General features: G+C 42.2%; 1 protein-coding gene across 1 annotated transcript in view; it reads right to left on the reverse strand.

Moving 5' to 3' along the window:
• HAPLN3 (hyaluronan and proteoglycan link protein 3) overlaps positions 1-13,453 on the reverse strand; it is a 107,123-nt gene that overhangs the window by 16,514 nt on the left and 77,156 nt on the right. The window contains exon 3 of the mRNA XM_089687671.1: positions 8,890-9,261. Within this exon, the coding sequence (XP_089543797.1) occupies positions 8,890-9,261 (372 nt within the window). The remainder of the gene's footprint in view (positions 1-8,889; positions 9,262-13,453) is intronic.

The following is a 13,453-nucleotide window of genomic DNA, read 5'->3' on the forward strand; positions in this document are numbered from 1 at the left end:
TTGCAATTAGGTCTACTGAAATATTTTTGTAGACAGTGACATCCAGTGGCTACTTCTAGAAAAGCTCTATGGAATTTGCGGGTTTTGCGCGTGCCATGGAGGACGTTTAGAAATGTTAAAGTGTGTCATGCCGTGCACTGTGTTAGGGCGTCCTTTTTTTATTATTATTATACAGGATTTATATATTATTATTATTATATTATTATTCAGGATTTATATATTATTATTATTATTATACAGGATTTATATATTATTATTATTATATTATTATTCAGGATTTATATATTATTATTATTATTATACAGGATTTATATATTTTTATTATTATTATTATTATTATACAGGATTTATATATTATTATTATTATACAGGATTTATATATTTTTATTATTATTATTATTATTATTATACAGGATTTATATAGCGCCAACAGTTTGCTCAGCACTTTACAATATAACGGGAGACAATACAGCAACAATACAGTTCAATACAAGAGGAATAGGAGGGCCCTGATCCTGGGAGCTTACAATCTAAGAGGGAGGGGCTAGTGGTACAAAAAGTAATAACTGTGAGGGATGGACTGATAGGAGGAATAGAAGATTCCATTCTTTTGAAGCGGTGCCTACTGCAACAAAAAGGTGCTTGAATGATGTTTTTGTGACGCAATGTCCCACAATTCGCAGTACTGCATTACCATGAATTGTGCTGCAATGCATAGAAGGTGCATTGCTATGGTATGTGGGAGTGCCATTACCAATTAATGGCATGGCAGTGTACCAAAATGCATGTGTTACCCCAGCACGACGCTTTCCACCTTCTACCTGTCTAATGAAACCACCAATGGGCTTAGTTGATGCATTTTTGGGGTGATTTTCGAAAAAGGAAACCAAAAATAAGGTTGACATTTCGGACTTTGCGATTTCAGTATCTTCGGAGATGCAGATGTGAAAGTCGGAGTAATATCAGAATTCCTGAACTAAAAGGAACTAAACCCACAGCAGTAAAATATGGCTGTATGTGCAGTAAAGCATGCTGGTTATACTCATTGTGGGTGCAGCACAGCAGCTAAATGGTTAGAACTTCCACCTGGTAGTACTAGGGTCGTGGGTTCAAATCCCAACCACGGCACCACCTTCCTGGAGTTTGCATGTTCTCCCTGTGCCCGTGTGGGCCTCCTCCAGCTTCCCCCAACACTCCAAAGACATGCTGGTAGTTTAACTGGCTCCTGTCTAAATTGGCCTAGTATGTGTATGTATGAATGTAAGTTAGGGACCTTAGATCGTACACCCCTTGAGGGTTAGGGACTGATGTGAATGTACAATATATATACACACATGTAAAGTGCTGTGTAGATTGACAGCACTAAATAAGTACCTGTAATAAATAAAAATAAACTTAAAGGATCAATCCTCTGCATTGTATAAAAAGGCTGTTTGATCCTGACCTCTGTGATCCTCCCCCTCCTGATGAGACATATTGTATGGAGTCACTCTGCATATGCTCAGTTTGGTGTGTTTTTTTTTCTTGGGAGAGTGCATGTGATCACCACAGGGTCAATCAGCACTGTCCAGACAGAGGTCCTGCATCTTCCTAGAGCAAAATGAAACTCCTCCTACAAGCTTTAACCAGCACCCGGCTGGACACTGCTAAAAGTCACAAAACTGCTGTAACTGCTGATGAGAAAAGGTATAGAGCAGTTTATATTTACTAAAATAATTGCATTTACATGTTCTCTGTACTGTGGGAGACTGGATGTAGTAAATGCAGGGTCCGGGGAGACCAGATATAGTGAATTCGGGGTCCGGGAGGACAAGATATAGTGAATGCACGGTGCGGGAGGACAAGATATAGTGACTGCAGGGTCTGGGGAGACCAGATATAGTGAATGCAGGGTCCGGGGAGACCAGATATAGTGAATTCAGGGTCCGGGAGGACAAGATATAGTGACTGCAGGGTCTGGGGAGACCAGATATAGTGAATGCAGGGTCTGGGGAGACCAGATATAGTGAATGCAGGGTCCAGGGAGACCGGATATAGTGAATGCAGGGTCCAGGGAGACCAGATATAGTGAATGTTGGGTCCGGGGAGACCAGATATAGTGAATGCAGAGTTCGGGGAGACCAGATATAGTGAATGCGGGGTCCTGGGGGGACCAGATATAGTGAATGCAGGGTCCTGGGGGGACCAGATATAGTGAATGCAGGATCCAGGGAGACCAGATATAGTGAATGCAGGGTCCGGGGGGGCCAGATATAGTGAATGCAGGGTCCGGGGGGACCAGATATAGTGAATGCAGGGTCCTGGGAGACCAGATATAGAGAATGCAGGGTCCTGGGAGACCAGATATAGTGAATGCAGGGTCCCGGGAGACCAGATATAGTAAATGCAGGGTCCGGGGAGACCAGATATAGTGAATACAGGGACCGGGGAGACCATATATAGTAGATGCAGGGTCCGGGGAGACCGGATATAGTGAATGTAGGGTCCAGGGAGACCAGGTATGGTGAATGCAGGGTCCAGGGAGACCGGATATAGTGAATGCAGGGTCCGGGGAGACCAGATATGCTGAATGCAGGGTCTGGGGAGACCAGGTATGGTGAATGCCGGGTCCGGGGAGACTAGGTATGGTGAATGCAGGGTCCTGGGAGACCAGATATAGTGAATGCAGGGTCCGGGGAGACCAGACATGGTGAATGCAGGGCCCAGGAGACCGGATATAGTGAATGCAGAGTCCGGGGAGACCAGATATAGTGAATGCAGGGTCTGGGGAGACCAGGTATGGTGAATGCAGGGTCCAGGGAGACCAGATATAGTGAATGCAAGGTCCGGGGAGACCAGGTATGGTGAATGCAGGGACCTGGGTTTAGTAACACTAACAGTTCGTATTCCTGGCATGTTTTCTGAAACTGTCACATTTGCTTGTTCTCTCAACCAAGCTGTGAAACCATGAAATGGCTGGTGTCTGTAGGGAGAAGAACCCCTGGATTCAGTAAATGGGGAGGTGATTTGGGGGCTGCGCACTGTGACCATACTTCACCTTAATGTAAACCTCAGACATGAAATATGAACAAAGCAAATCCTTCTTGTTACTTCTGACAAGTTTCCCTGACACCAAGAGATGAAAAGATGACAGGGGAGGGAGCTCCAGCACACAATATGTGATTGACATCCTCAGCTCTGTTCTTGTGTGCTGTGTGAAGGGGGGTGTCCCTTCCTTCCAGTCAGCTCCCACTGAGCCCTACATAGTATAACGTTAGACCTGCTTTCTGGAAGCTCAGACAAGCTTTATAAATTCTACAGCAGTAGAGAAGACTGAGATAAACTGGTAAAACTTATGTGGAAGGATTTGTTTCATTTCAGTGTATGACCTAAGGCCAGTCACCTCACTTGCTGGGTTTACAGCAACTTTAAATATGGATGTACCATAGACAGAAAGGTTGTGTTAGCCTTTAAGTACATATTGAACACCATGGAGGATGGGGGAAGGGGATTTACTAAAACTGGAGCGTGCACAATCTAGTGCATCTGTGCATAGAAATCAGCTTTCAGGTTCTATTGTCAATGCTTAATTGAACAAGCTGAAGTTAGAAGCCGGTTGGTTACCATGCACAGCTGCACCAGATTCTGAGTGCTCCAGTTTTAGTAAATCTCCCCCAAAGGTGGATAAGGGGTCTACTTATAAAAATTTCTGATGTCACAATGAAACAGCCTTTTGCATTCTGACTGTATTCTGCCTATTACAGTGATTTCCTGTGATTGTCAGCTCCATCTATTGGCCATAATGTGGTATTTTCCAGAGTAATGTATTTCAGGACTAAGACCACATTATGACCACTAGATGGCACTGAAAATGATAATAAATCACTGTATTAAGCACTTCCCATCTGGTCGTTGTATATAAAGGGCCGGACGGTGGCAGTGCAGGGTCGGGTGGCCGTTTATAAATGCCTGCCCACCCCCTACTTGTGCGCGCTCCCTGAAAGAGTGCAACACCGCGATCCGGAGCCCGCTGTGTCCTCCGGACACAGTGGAACACCGATCGTTGGACCGGACCTCTGTGCAAGGTCCCAATCATGTGATCACTGATTGGCCAATCAGTGATCACATGCAGAGTAGTAAGCAAGATATCACTTGTGACATCATTGCTTACTACGTGTGAAATCTGTGAATGATCACAGAGGTCACATGGTACAGGGCTATTCACAGCAGCCTTGTACCATGTGACAAGCTGTGACCAATCACAGCTCTCACAGTATTTCTCAATGGCTGCAAGAATGCAGCCAGAGAGAAAGAGAAATGATTGCTTGTACAGCCTTTAAGGGTGTAAAAAAAAAAAAAAAATCTTCATCACCCACCACAAGTAGTACAGTGTCACCATGGTGACACTGTACTGCTAGGGTGACAGTATGTTAAAAAAAAAAAATAATAATAATATAAAAAAAAAATGTAAACAAAAAGTTTAAAAAAATATAATTTTTGGTTATAAACTAATTTGGGTTTTTTTTTTTTTTACTAAAAAGATATCGGAATAAATTTTGAAGATTTATAATGAAATATAATTTTTTTGCAAAATGTTATAGGAAAAACTTTTTTTCAAAATTTTTGGACTTTTCCATTTACATAGCAAAAAAAAAAAAAAAAATCCCAGTGGTGAATAAATACCACCAAAATAAAGCTTTATCTGTCTCAAAAAAGTGCTAAAAAATTCATATGGGTACAGTGTTGCATGACCGCGCAATTGTCATTCAAAGTGTGATAACGCTGAAAGCTGAAAATTGGCCTGGACAGGAAGGGGGTAGAAGTCTCCGTTCTGGAAGTGGTTAAGCGAAATATGGTCAGAATGGTGATTTTTTTAAAAATATATTTTTTATAATTAGACCCCCCCCCCCCCCCCCCATGTGTCCAGTGCTTGATCCTTGCAGGGCTGGGGCTCTGGCTTTGATTCCCTCTAAGAACACTGTCTGCACTGAGCCTGTAAATTCTCTGCATAACTGGCAACTTACTAAACTGGCACCAGCCTACAAATTCATTAACAAAGCTCAGGTCATTATAACATGAACGGTGGAGGGGGGAAAGGTCTGGCAATCCAATTCTGCGTCCTGCCAAGGAAACCCAGTAGAGAAAAGCAACGAGGCAACTATACAAAAGGATGACATCAGCTCCATGGCAACAGACAGACAGCGGTTATTATTTAGTCATCAGAAACCGTTACGATAGACCTTGATCGGAAAATGGAATATTCCATCTGGCTATGATAAATGTGCAACTTTACATATTACCCCAGATTCACACCTAAGCGTTTTCTGCAGCGTTTTGCAGAGACGCAGTACAGTCCATTTACCATGATTTCCTATGGGACAGGTTCACATCTCTGCGTTTTCACCCGGTGCGTTTTTGGAAAGGGTCAGGGACTTTTTTTTAATGCAAAACGTTGCATTTTTGGCTCTATAGACTGCAATGGGAACACTGCAGAAAGGTATGTAGTGCGTTTTTGCTGCGTTTTGAATCTGCCTAGCAACAAGAAAAAAATGAAGAAAAAAAAAAAAGCAAAATGCATCAAAAATATGGCAAAAATGCAACACAAAACACAATGCAGAAACGCCTCGAATGCAACCTTCATAGGTGTGAACATCTCCGCGTTTTCACCCAGTGCGTTTTTTGGAAAGGGTCAGGGACTTTTGCTTACTGCAAAACATTGCGTTTTTGGCTCTACAGACTGCAATGGGAATGCTGCAGAAAAGCATGTAGTGCAATTTTGCTGCATTTTTTATCTGCCCAGCAACAAGAAAAATTTTTAAAAATGAAAAAAAAAAAAAAGCGCAAAATGTATCAAAATTTGGCAAAAATGCAGCTCGAAAGGCAATGTAGATACGCCTCGAATGCAACCTTCATAGGTGTGAACATCTCTGTGTTTTCACCCAGTGAGTTTCTTGGAAAGGGTCGGGGACTTTTTTTAATGCAAAACGTTGCATTTTTTGGCTCTATAGACTGCAATGGGAATGCTGCAGAAAAGCATTTTTGCTGCATTTTTAATCTGCCTAGCAAAAAAAAATTTTAACAAAAAGAAAAAAAAAAGAAAGCAAAATGTATCAAATATGTGGCAAAAACGCAACGCAAAAGGCAATGCAGAAACAGCTCGAACTCAACCTGCATAGGTGTGAACCTAGACTTGAAGAGTAATGCAGGCCATAGACAGGTCTAAAATCGGCCAATTTTTCAGCCTAAAAAAAAAAAAACGGCCGATTTTCGCACCGTTAGTGGGTTAGTTGATCGGCCGTTTTTCGGGGTTTGGCACATTTTTTTTTTTAATTGGTAAAGTTGGAAAATTTGCGGCCGATTTTGATGATCGGCCGACAATGATGGGCAAATCGGCCAGTCGTTTTATCGATAAAAAATCTGCGCATGAGCCGTGACCTGCAAGAAGAAGAAAAAGAAGAAGAAGAAAAGAAGAAGGAGAAAAAAAAGAAGAATTCCAGTCCGCTATTATATTTGACATGAAAAAGTATTGTGGTTGCAACAATGTATCTATTTGTATCCGAATAAAAACATCTGTATCTGAAATGGATACAATGTTGCAATCACAATGCTTTTTCATGTAAAATATAATAGCGGAGCTGTCTGCAAGGGACAGAAGTAATTATGGGTTTAAATGTCGGCCGTAGACGGGACGAAAATCAGGCGATTTTTTACCATTGGTGGTAACGTCAGCCGATTGAACGACCGATTTATTTTTTTTATTTATAAAAAAAGGCCAGTTTTCGACCCGTCTATGGCCTGCATAAGTTCACTTGTAAAAACATTACCATAGATTGCTGTGCTCCAATCCCCAAACACTGCTGACGCCATCGTCCTCCCCAATCCATCCTGCAGGTGGCAGGACGCAACCAGCGTCAGAAGTGTGGTCCCAGGGCTCCATAATTGAGGCCCCCCCGCCCCGACCTCCATTCTCAACTATGCATGTGCAATCCATTTGCTTTCGCAGCTCAGCATTTTTGCAAGTAAAGGAGCCAGGTCTGCGCATGCATGGGTGGGGACAGAGGCCATTCATGAATGTCCAGGTGTGTCTTTCCCATCTGCTAGATGGATTAGGGAGGACAATGGTGTCACCACCTGAAGAGACAGGGTGCACAAGGACCTTTTTGAGAAAGGTGAGCTTATACTTTAGTCCTCATGCACACGGGATGTTTTTACAGCGGCTGTTTTTGGCTTTTGACATTTTTCCTACAGCCAATAAACCCCCCAGCATGTTATCCTATGTGTCCATGCACACACAGACTGGAATCAACATTTTTTGGCTAAAAAAAAAAACAACCCAGGACTAGTTTCTTTTTAGCTGTAAAAACCTCAAACGCTGAAAAATGCAGCAAAATGCGGTAAATTGCAACAAAACCAGCATTTTGGACTTTTTGTTGACTAAAAAAATATATTTTTTTTGGCTAAAAATAAAACCCTCTAGAAATAATGCAAATGCGAAAAAACGCAGCAAAATACAGCTAAATGCGAATTAAAAAATTCTGAAAAAACTTTATACAGCTAACGTTACCAGCGTTATTGAAACGCCCCGTGTGCATGGAGACTTAAAGATTTATACACCCGCTGTTTGTTTGTTTTTTTCAGCTGTACTAATGTTGTCTGGGTAAGCTGCAATGGCAGTGTAAGATTCCTCTTGTTCAGCCCTACAGGATTTTCTCTAATATGTAAAGTTCGTATATTGTCAGCGCTACCTAGTGGTCGGAGTGCATTTTTTTCCAGATTCATCTCAATCAGGAAACAAAAATATATTGTGGTCACTAGATGGCGCTGATGATATAGGAACTGCACATAATAGGGGAAGTACAGTGATTTTCATCCTGCCTGTGTGGATGTTTGTCACATTCGCCCAACAAATATTTTATACAAAGACCCCCTTAAAGTTAAACTTCTGAACGTTTTATACAAAGACCCCTTAAAGTTCTGAACGTTTTGGGTAGGAAGGATCAGCCGATCACATGACCACTATGATTGGCTGTCGCAGTGGTCACATGATCGAGAGCCAGTCTCACAGGCTACTGATCATTGCAAAGAAACATCAGCCACCCAAGGGTGCATGTAGGGGGTAAAGCGCCTTAAAGGGCCTTAGGCAGTCATAAAGTGGTTAAAGGGTTGAGGAAGGAGCTGATACACAGAAATGATTAACTGCATTAAAGTGGTAAATCCTTCCATATACCCAGTGACGTGACTGGCCTCAGGTGAAACACAGATTAATCTTACATAAGTTGTACCTGGTTATTCGCAGTATTCTCTTCTCTACATCCATTCAAAATTCTACATTTATAAAGCTTGTCTGAGAGTTCAGAAAAAGGGGGCAGGGAGCTGAAATTACACACTGTACAGCTCAGTGAGGGGCACTTTGAGAATTGATTGGAGGGAAGAGACAAACACCCCTCCATACAGTCCACAGAGCCAAGACTGCCAATCACAGGCTGCGCGCCGGAGCTTCTTCTCCTGCCACCGTTCTTCTCTTGGTGTCAGGAAAACTTGTCAGAAGTGATTGATGCTGATAACAGAGGAACGAAGCAGCTGACAGAAATGACACTTGCTCTGGATTGAGACAAGAACACACTATAGAGGGATTTGCTTTGTTCATATTTCATGTCTGAGGTTTACATCCACTTTAAAGTAAAAAAAGATCAGGGGGGACTAGGGGGAGAGAGAGGGCAGGATGGGAAATGGGGGGGGGGGGGGGGGGGGTTAAAAAAAAGTGTGGGTGAGAGAGATTGAAAATCAAAAAAGATGCAGATAGAAGTGGAAGAGGAGTAGAGGAGAGAAAGATAAAGGTGGGGGGGAGGAAAAAAAGGAAAAGAAAGGTGGAGGGTGATGTGTGTGGGGAAGGGGGGAGGGGGTCCTCACCTCTTAATTCCAGTTCTACAATGCCGCTCTCGTCTTCCAGCCCGTCAATAATCTCGCACTTGTACTTCCCATAATCCTCCAGACGCAGATCAGTAATGACAAGAGAAACTCCTTGGGGGGCGCTGTGGAGCAGGTGGACCCGACCTTTGTATTCTCCAAAGCTCCGGTGCCTCAGTCCAATTGCCACCAGAACATCTCTCTCCTTGGTGTTGTCTTTGTGCAGCTTGGACCACTTTACACGAAATTTTCTTGGGGGGTGTAATTTTGGTTCATAGTGAAAGGAGCATGGAAGAGTGATGTTACCTCCGCGATAGCCAAAGAGGGCCTCTTCTGGGGTACTGACCACAAGCTTCACACCATTGAAGTGAACCCCTAAATGGAAATACATTTCTGCATAATTCATATATATATATAGAGATGGAAAAATCACAGCAATAGTACGGTAATACATTCTTATTTTTTTAAAGCATCTCAGTAGAGTGTTAAATGTACAAAAGGGGGCAGCACAGTGACTTAAGCTGGCCCCACACTAGAACAGGAATTCCTCCCCCTGACACCAATGTTGGAGCACTATTCCTCCTACTGACACCAATAATGGGGCACTATTCCTCCCACTGATACCAATGATGGGGCACTATTCATCCTACTGACACCAATGATGGGGCACTATTCCTCCCCCTAACACTAATAATGGGGCACTATTCCTCCCACTGATACCAATGATGGGACACTATTCCTCCTACTGACACCAATGATGGGGCACTATTCCTCCCACTGATACCAATGATGGGGCACTATTCCTCCTACTGACACTAATAATGGGGCACTATTCCTCCCACTGATACCAATGATGGGACACTATTCCTCCTACTGACACTAATGATGGAGCACTATTTCTCCTACTGAAACCAATGATGGGGCCCTATTCCTCCCCCTGACATCAATGACGGGGCCCTATTCCTCCCCCTGACATCAATGACGGGGCCCTATTCCTCCCCCTGACACCAGTGATGGGGCACTATTCCTCCCCCTGACACCAATGTTGGAGCACTATTCCTCCTACGGACACTAATGATGGAGCACTATTCCTCCCCTTGACACCAATGATGGGGCACTATTCCTCCCCCTGACACCAATGATGGGGCACTATTCCTCCTACTGACACTAATGATGGAGCACTATTTCTCCTACTGACACCAATGATGGGGCACTATTCCTCCCCCTGACACCAATGATAGGGCACTATTTCCCCCACTGACACCAACAATGGGGCACTATTTCCGCCACTGACACCAATAATGGGGCACTATTTTCTCCACTGACACCAATGATGGGGCATTGTTTCCTCCACTGACACCAATGATGGGGCACTATTTCACCCACTGACACCAATATTTTGGCACTATTTCCCCCACTGACACCAATGATGGGGCACTATTTCATCCACTGACACCAATGATGGGACTCTATTCCTCCCACTGACACCAAGGATGGGGCATTATTCCTCCCACTGGTACCAATGATGGGGTGCCATTCCTCCTACTGACACCAATGACGGGGTGCCATTCCTCCTACTGACACCAATGACGGGGTACTATTTCCCCCACTGATACCAATGATGGGGCACTATTTCCCCAGCTAGTATCAATGATGGGGCACTATTCCTCCCAATGATGGAGCACTATTCCTCCCACTGACACCAATGATGGGGCACTATTCCTCCCACTGACACCAATGATGGAGCACTATTCCTCCCACTGACACCAATGATAGGGCACTATTCCTCCCACTGACACCAATGATAGGGCACTATTCCTCCCACTGATACCAATGATGGGACGCTATTTTTCCAACGGATATCAATGATAGGGCACTATTCCTTCCACCAATTATGTATTATTTTCAAGTCCAATGACCACCAAGCCTATGGCATTGTTTACTCCTACTGATGTCAGGGCATTTTCTACTCCAAATGGCCACAATCCAGCCCCCCTAAAGTCTAAAGGGCAGTAAATCATCCCTTTGCTACAAAAGTTTGGAGACCCCTGCACTAGAACAAAGAACTAGAAGTTAAGCACGTACAAGTTTGTACACAGGTATCGGGGGGACACATGGATGAAAGCACTGATTGTGACACCCGGGTTACATATCAGAGCGGATGCGGGAGTGAGAGTAATATTTCTAGCACCAGACCTCCTCCATAACACCAAACTGATGACCTATGGGGGGCATTTAACATGTCGCCTTTAGAAAATATAGGATACTGAATTTTGTCGCCATTTCACGGGTGCACCCAAAATGTAAGGTATGTATTTATGGGGTGCAACTTCATTTTTAATATTTTACCAAAACATTTTGTAATGTATTGTGTTAGTGTGACCTAAAAATAATGTTAGTGGGTTTTTTAACTGAAATTTTGCGTTTCCTAGACCTTTGCAGTAATATTCTCTGAGAAGTCTTCTTTAAGGATACATATATTTTGGGGGGTTTTATGCAATCTTAAGGCTTAAAGTGATTTTTTTAGACAAAATTTCAAAAATTGGGTCTGGCAACGAAAGGAGTAAAGTGTTGCATAAAATGTCAGTGCTATATAAACAGGTGTGTGTGAGAGATATATATATATCTCCTAGATTGTAAGCTCGAAAGAGCAGGGTCCTCGAACCCCTCCTGTATTGTTTTGTTACTGTCTTGTCTCATGTTCTGTCCCCCGCTGAGCAAACCTTTTGGCGCTATATAAATACTGTATAATAATAATATATATTAGAAAAGGGTGTGTCACACTGTTACTTATCACGTGTAATCTTTAACCACTCGCCTACCGGGCACGCTCATATTTTGAATGACAATTGCGCGGTAATGAAACACTGTACCCAAACAAAATTTGTAGAATTTGTTTGAGACAAATAGAGCTTTCTTTTGGTTGTATTTGATCACCACGTGGGGTTTTTATTTTTTGCTAAACAAACTAAAAAATACCAAAAATTAAAAAAAAAAAAAAAGTAATTTATTTATTTCAGGTACTTATATAGCGCTGTCAATTTATGCGGCGCTTTACATATATATTATGCATTCACATCAGTCCCTAACCCTCAAGGGGTGTACAATCTAAGGTCCCTAAATCACATTCATACATACACATACTAGGGACAATTTAGACAGGAGCCAATTAACCTACCAGCATGTCTTTGGAGTGTGGGAGGAAACCAGAATACTCACGCAGGCACAGGGAGAACATGCAAACTCCAGACAGGTGGTGCCGCGGCTGGGATTTGAACCAACAACCCTAGTACTGCCAGGCAGAAGTGCCAACCATTTGGCCACTGTGCTGCCCGTTTTTCTTAGTTTCTGTTATTTACCCCCATACATGATATCTGCTCTATTGGTTCCGGTGATGTGGAGCTCCCAGCGACCAGGACACACCGAGGAAAGGAGGATTTGGAGTATTGCTTATTTGACCTATGTACTGTGGGTCAATCGGTGGAGGTGACCGTGCATGCCTGATGGTGGTGGATATTACATGTGCATATTAAAGCAGAAGATTCACAGAATTACACTTTTGCTATTTCCTTCTTTATGGACTGTCACTTTGCATTTATTTCACAATATTTATATGATTTATTGTGCATCCTTTGTTTATTGTGCATATTTATTGGTTTATCACGGTGTATACCCTGTAACAGGGGGTTGTTTGGGCTTTATTTCCACCAGTTGGTATATTGTGTGTTGTTACACTTACATTTTTTTTCCTTTTTTGAGGACTCAACATTTAATACGTATCAAGCTCAGTATATACCGTATATTATTTATCACGTATTTCATTGAATATATTTAATTGTATAATAATTTTTTATTTTATATATTTTCATGTAGGGATTGTTCTTATTTGTTTTAGCGCAGCACTATCTTTCTTCTAGAAATTTATTTAGTGGTGGAACACATTTTTGGGTGTTTGCTGCTTTTTGTTTTAGATGTTTGGTCGCTTATGTGGCAGCGCATAAGATCTTATTATTAGAAAGGATTAAAGTGTTGCATAGATCGTCAGTGCTATATAAATACCTGTGTGTGTATAATATATACATACACACACACACACACACACACACACATATATATATATACACACACACACACATTTTATATATATATATATATATATATATATATATATATATATATATATATATATATATATATACACACACACATATATATATGTGTGTGTGTATGTATATATGTGTGCGTGTGTATATAGTATGTACAGTTGCAAGAAAAAGTATGTGAACCCCTTGGGATTACGTGAAGTTTTGCATGAATTGGGCATAAAATGTGCTCTGAACATCATCTAAGTCACAACAATAGAAGAACACAGTCTGCTGAACATAATACTACACAAACATTAGATGTTGCCATGGTTTAATTGCACATAACATGTAAACATTCACAGTGCAGGGAGAAAAAAGTATGTGAACCTTTGGACTTAATAACTGGTTGACCCTCCTTTGGCAGCAATAACCTCAACCAAATGTTTCCTGTAGTTGCAGATCAGACCTGCACAACGATCTGG

The sequence above is a fragment of the Staurois parvus genome, unplaced genomic scaffold, assembly GCF_062004578.1.
Source record: "Staurois parvus isolate SC_StPar_1 unplaced genomic scaffold, SC_StPar_1.0 ptg000432l, whole genome shotgun sequence".
In the NCBI taxonomy this organism is placed as follows: domain Eukaryota; kingdom Metazoa; phylum Chordata; class Amphibia; order Anura; family Ranidae; genus Staurois; species Staurois parvus.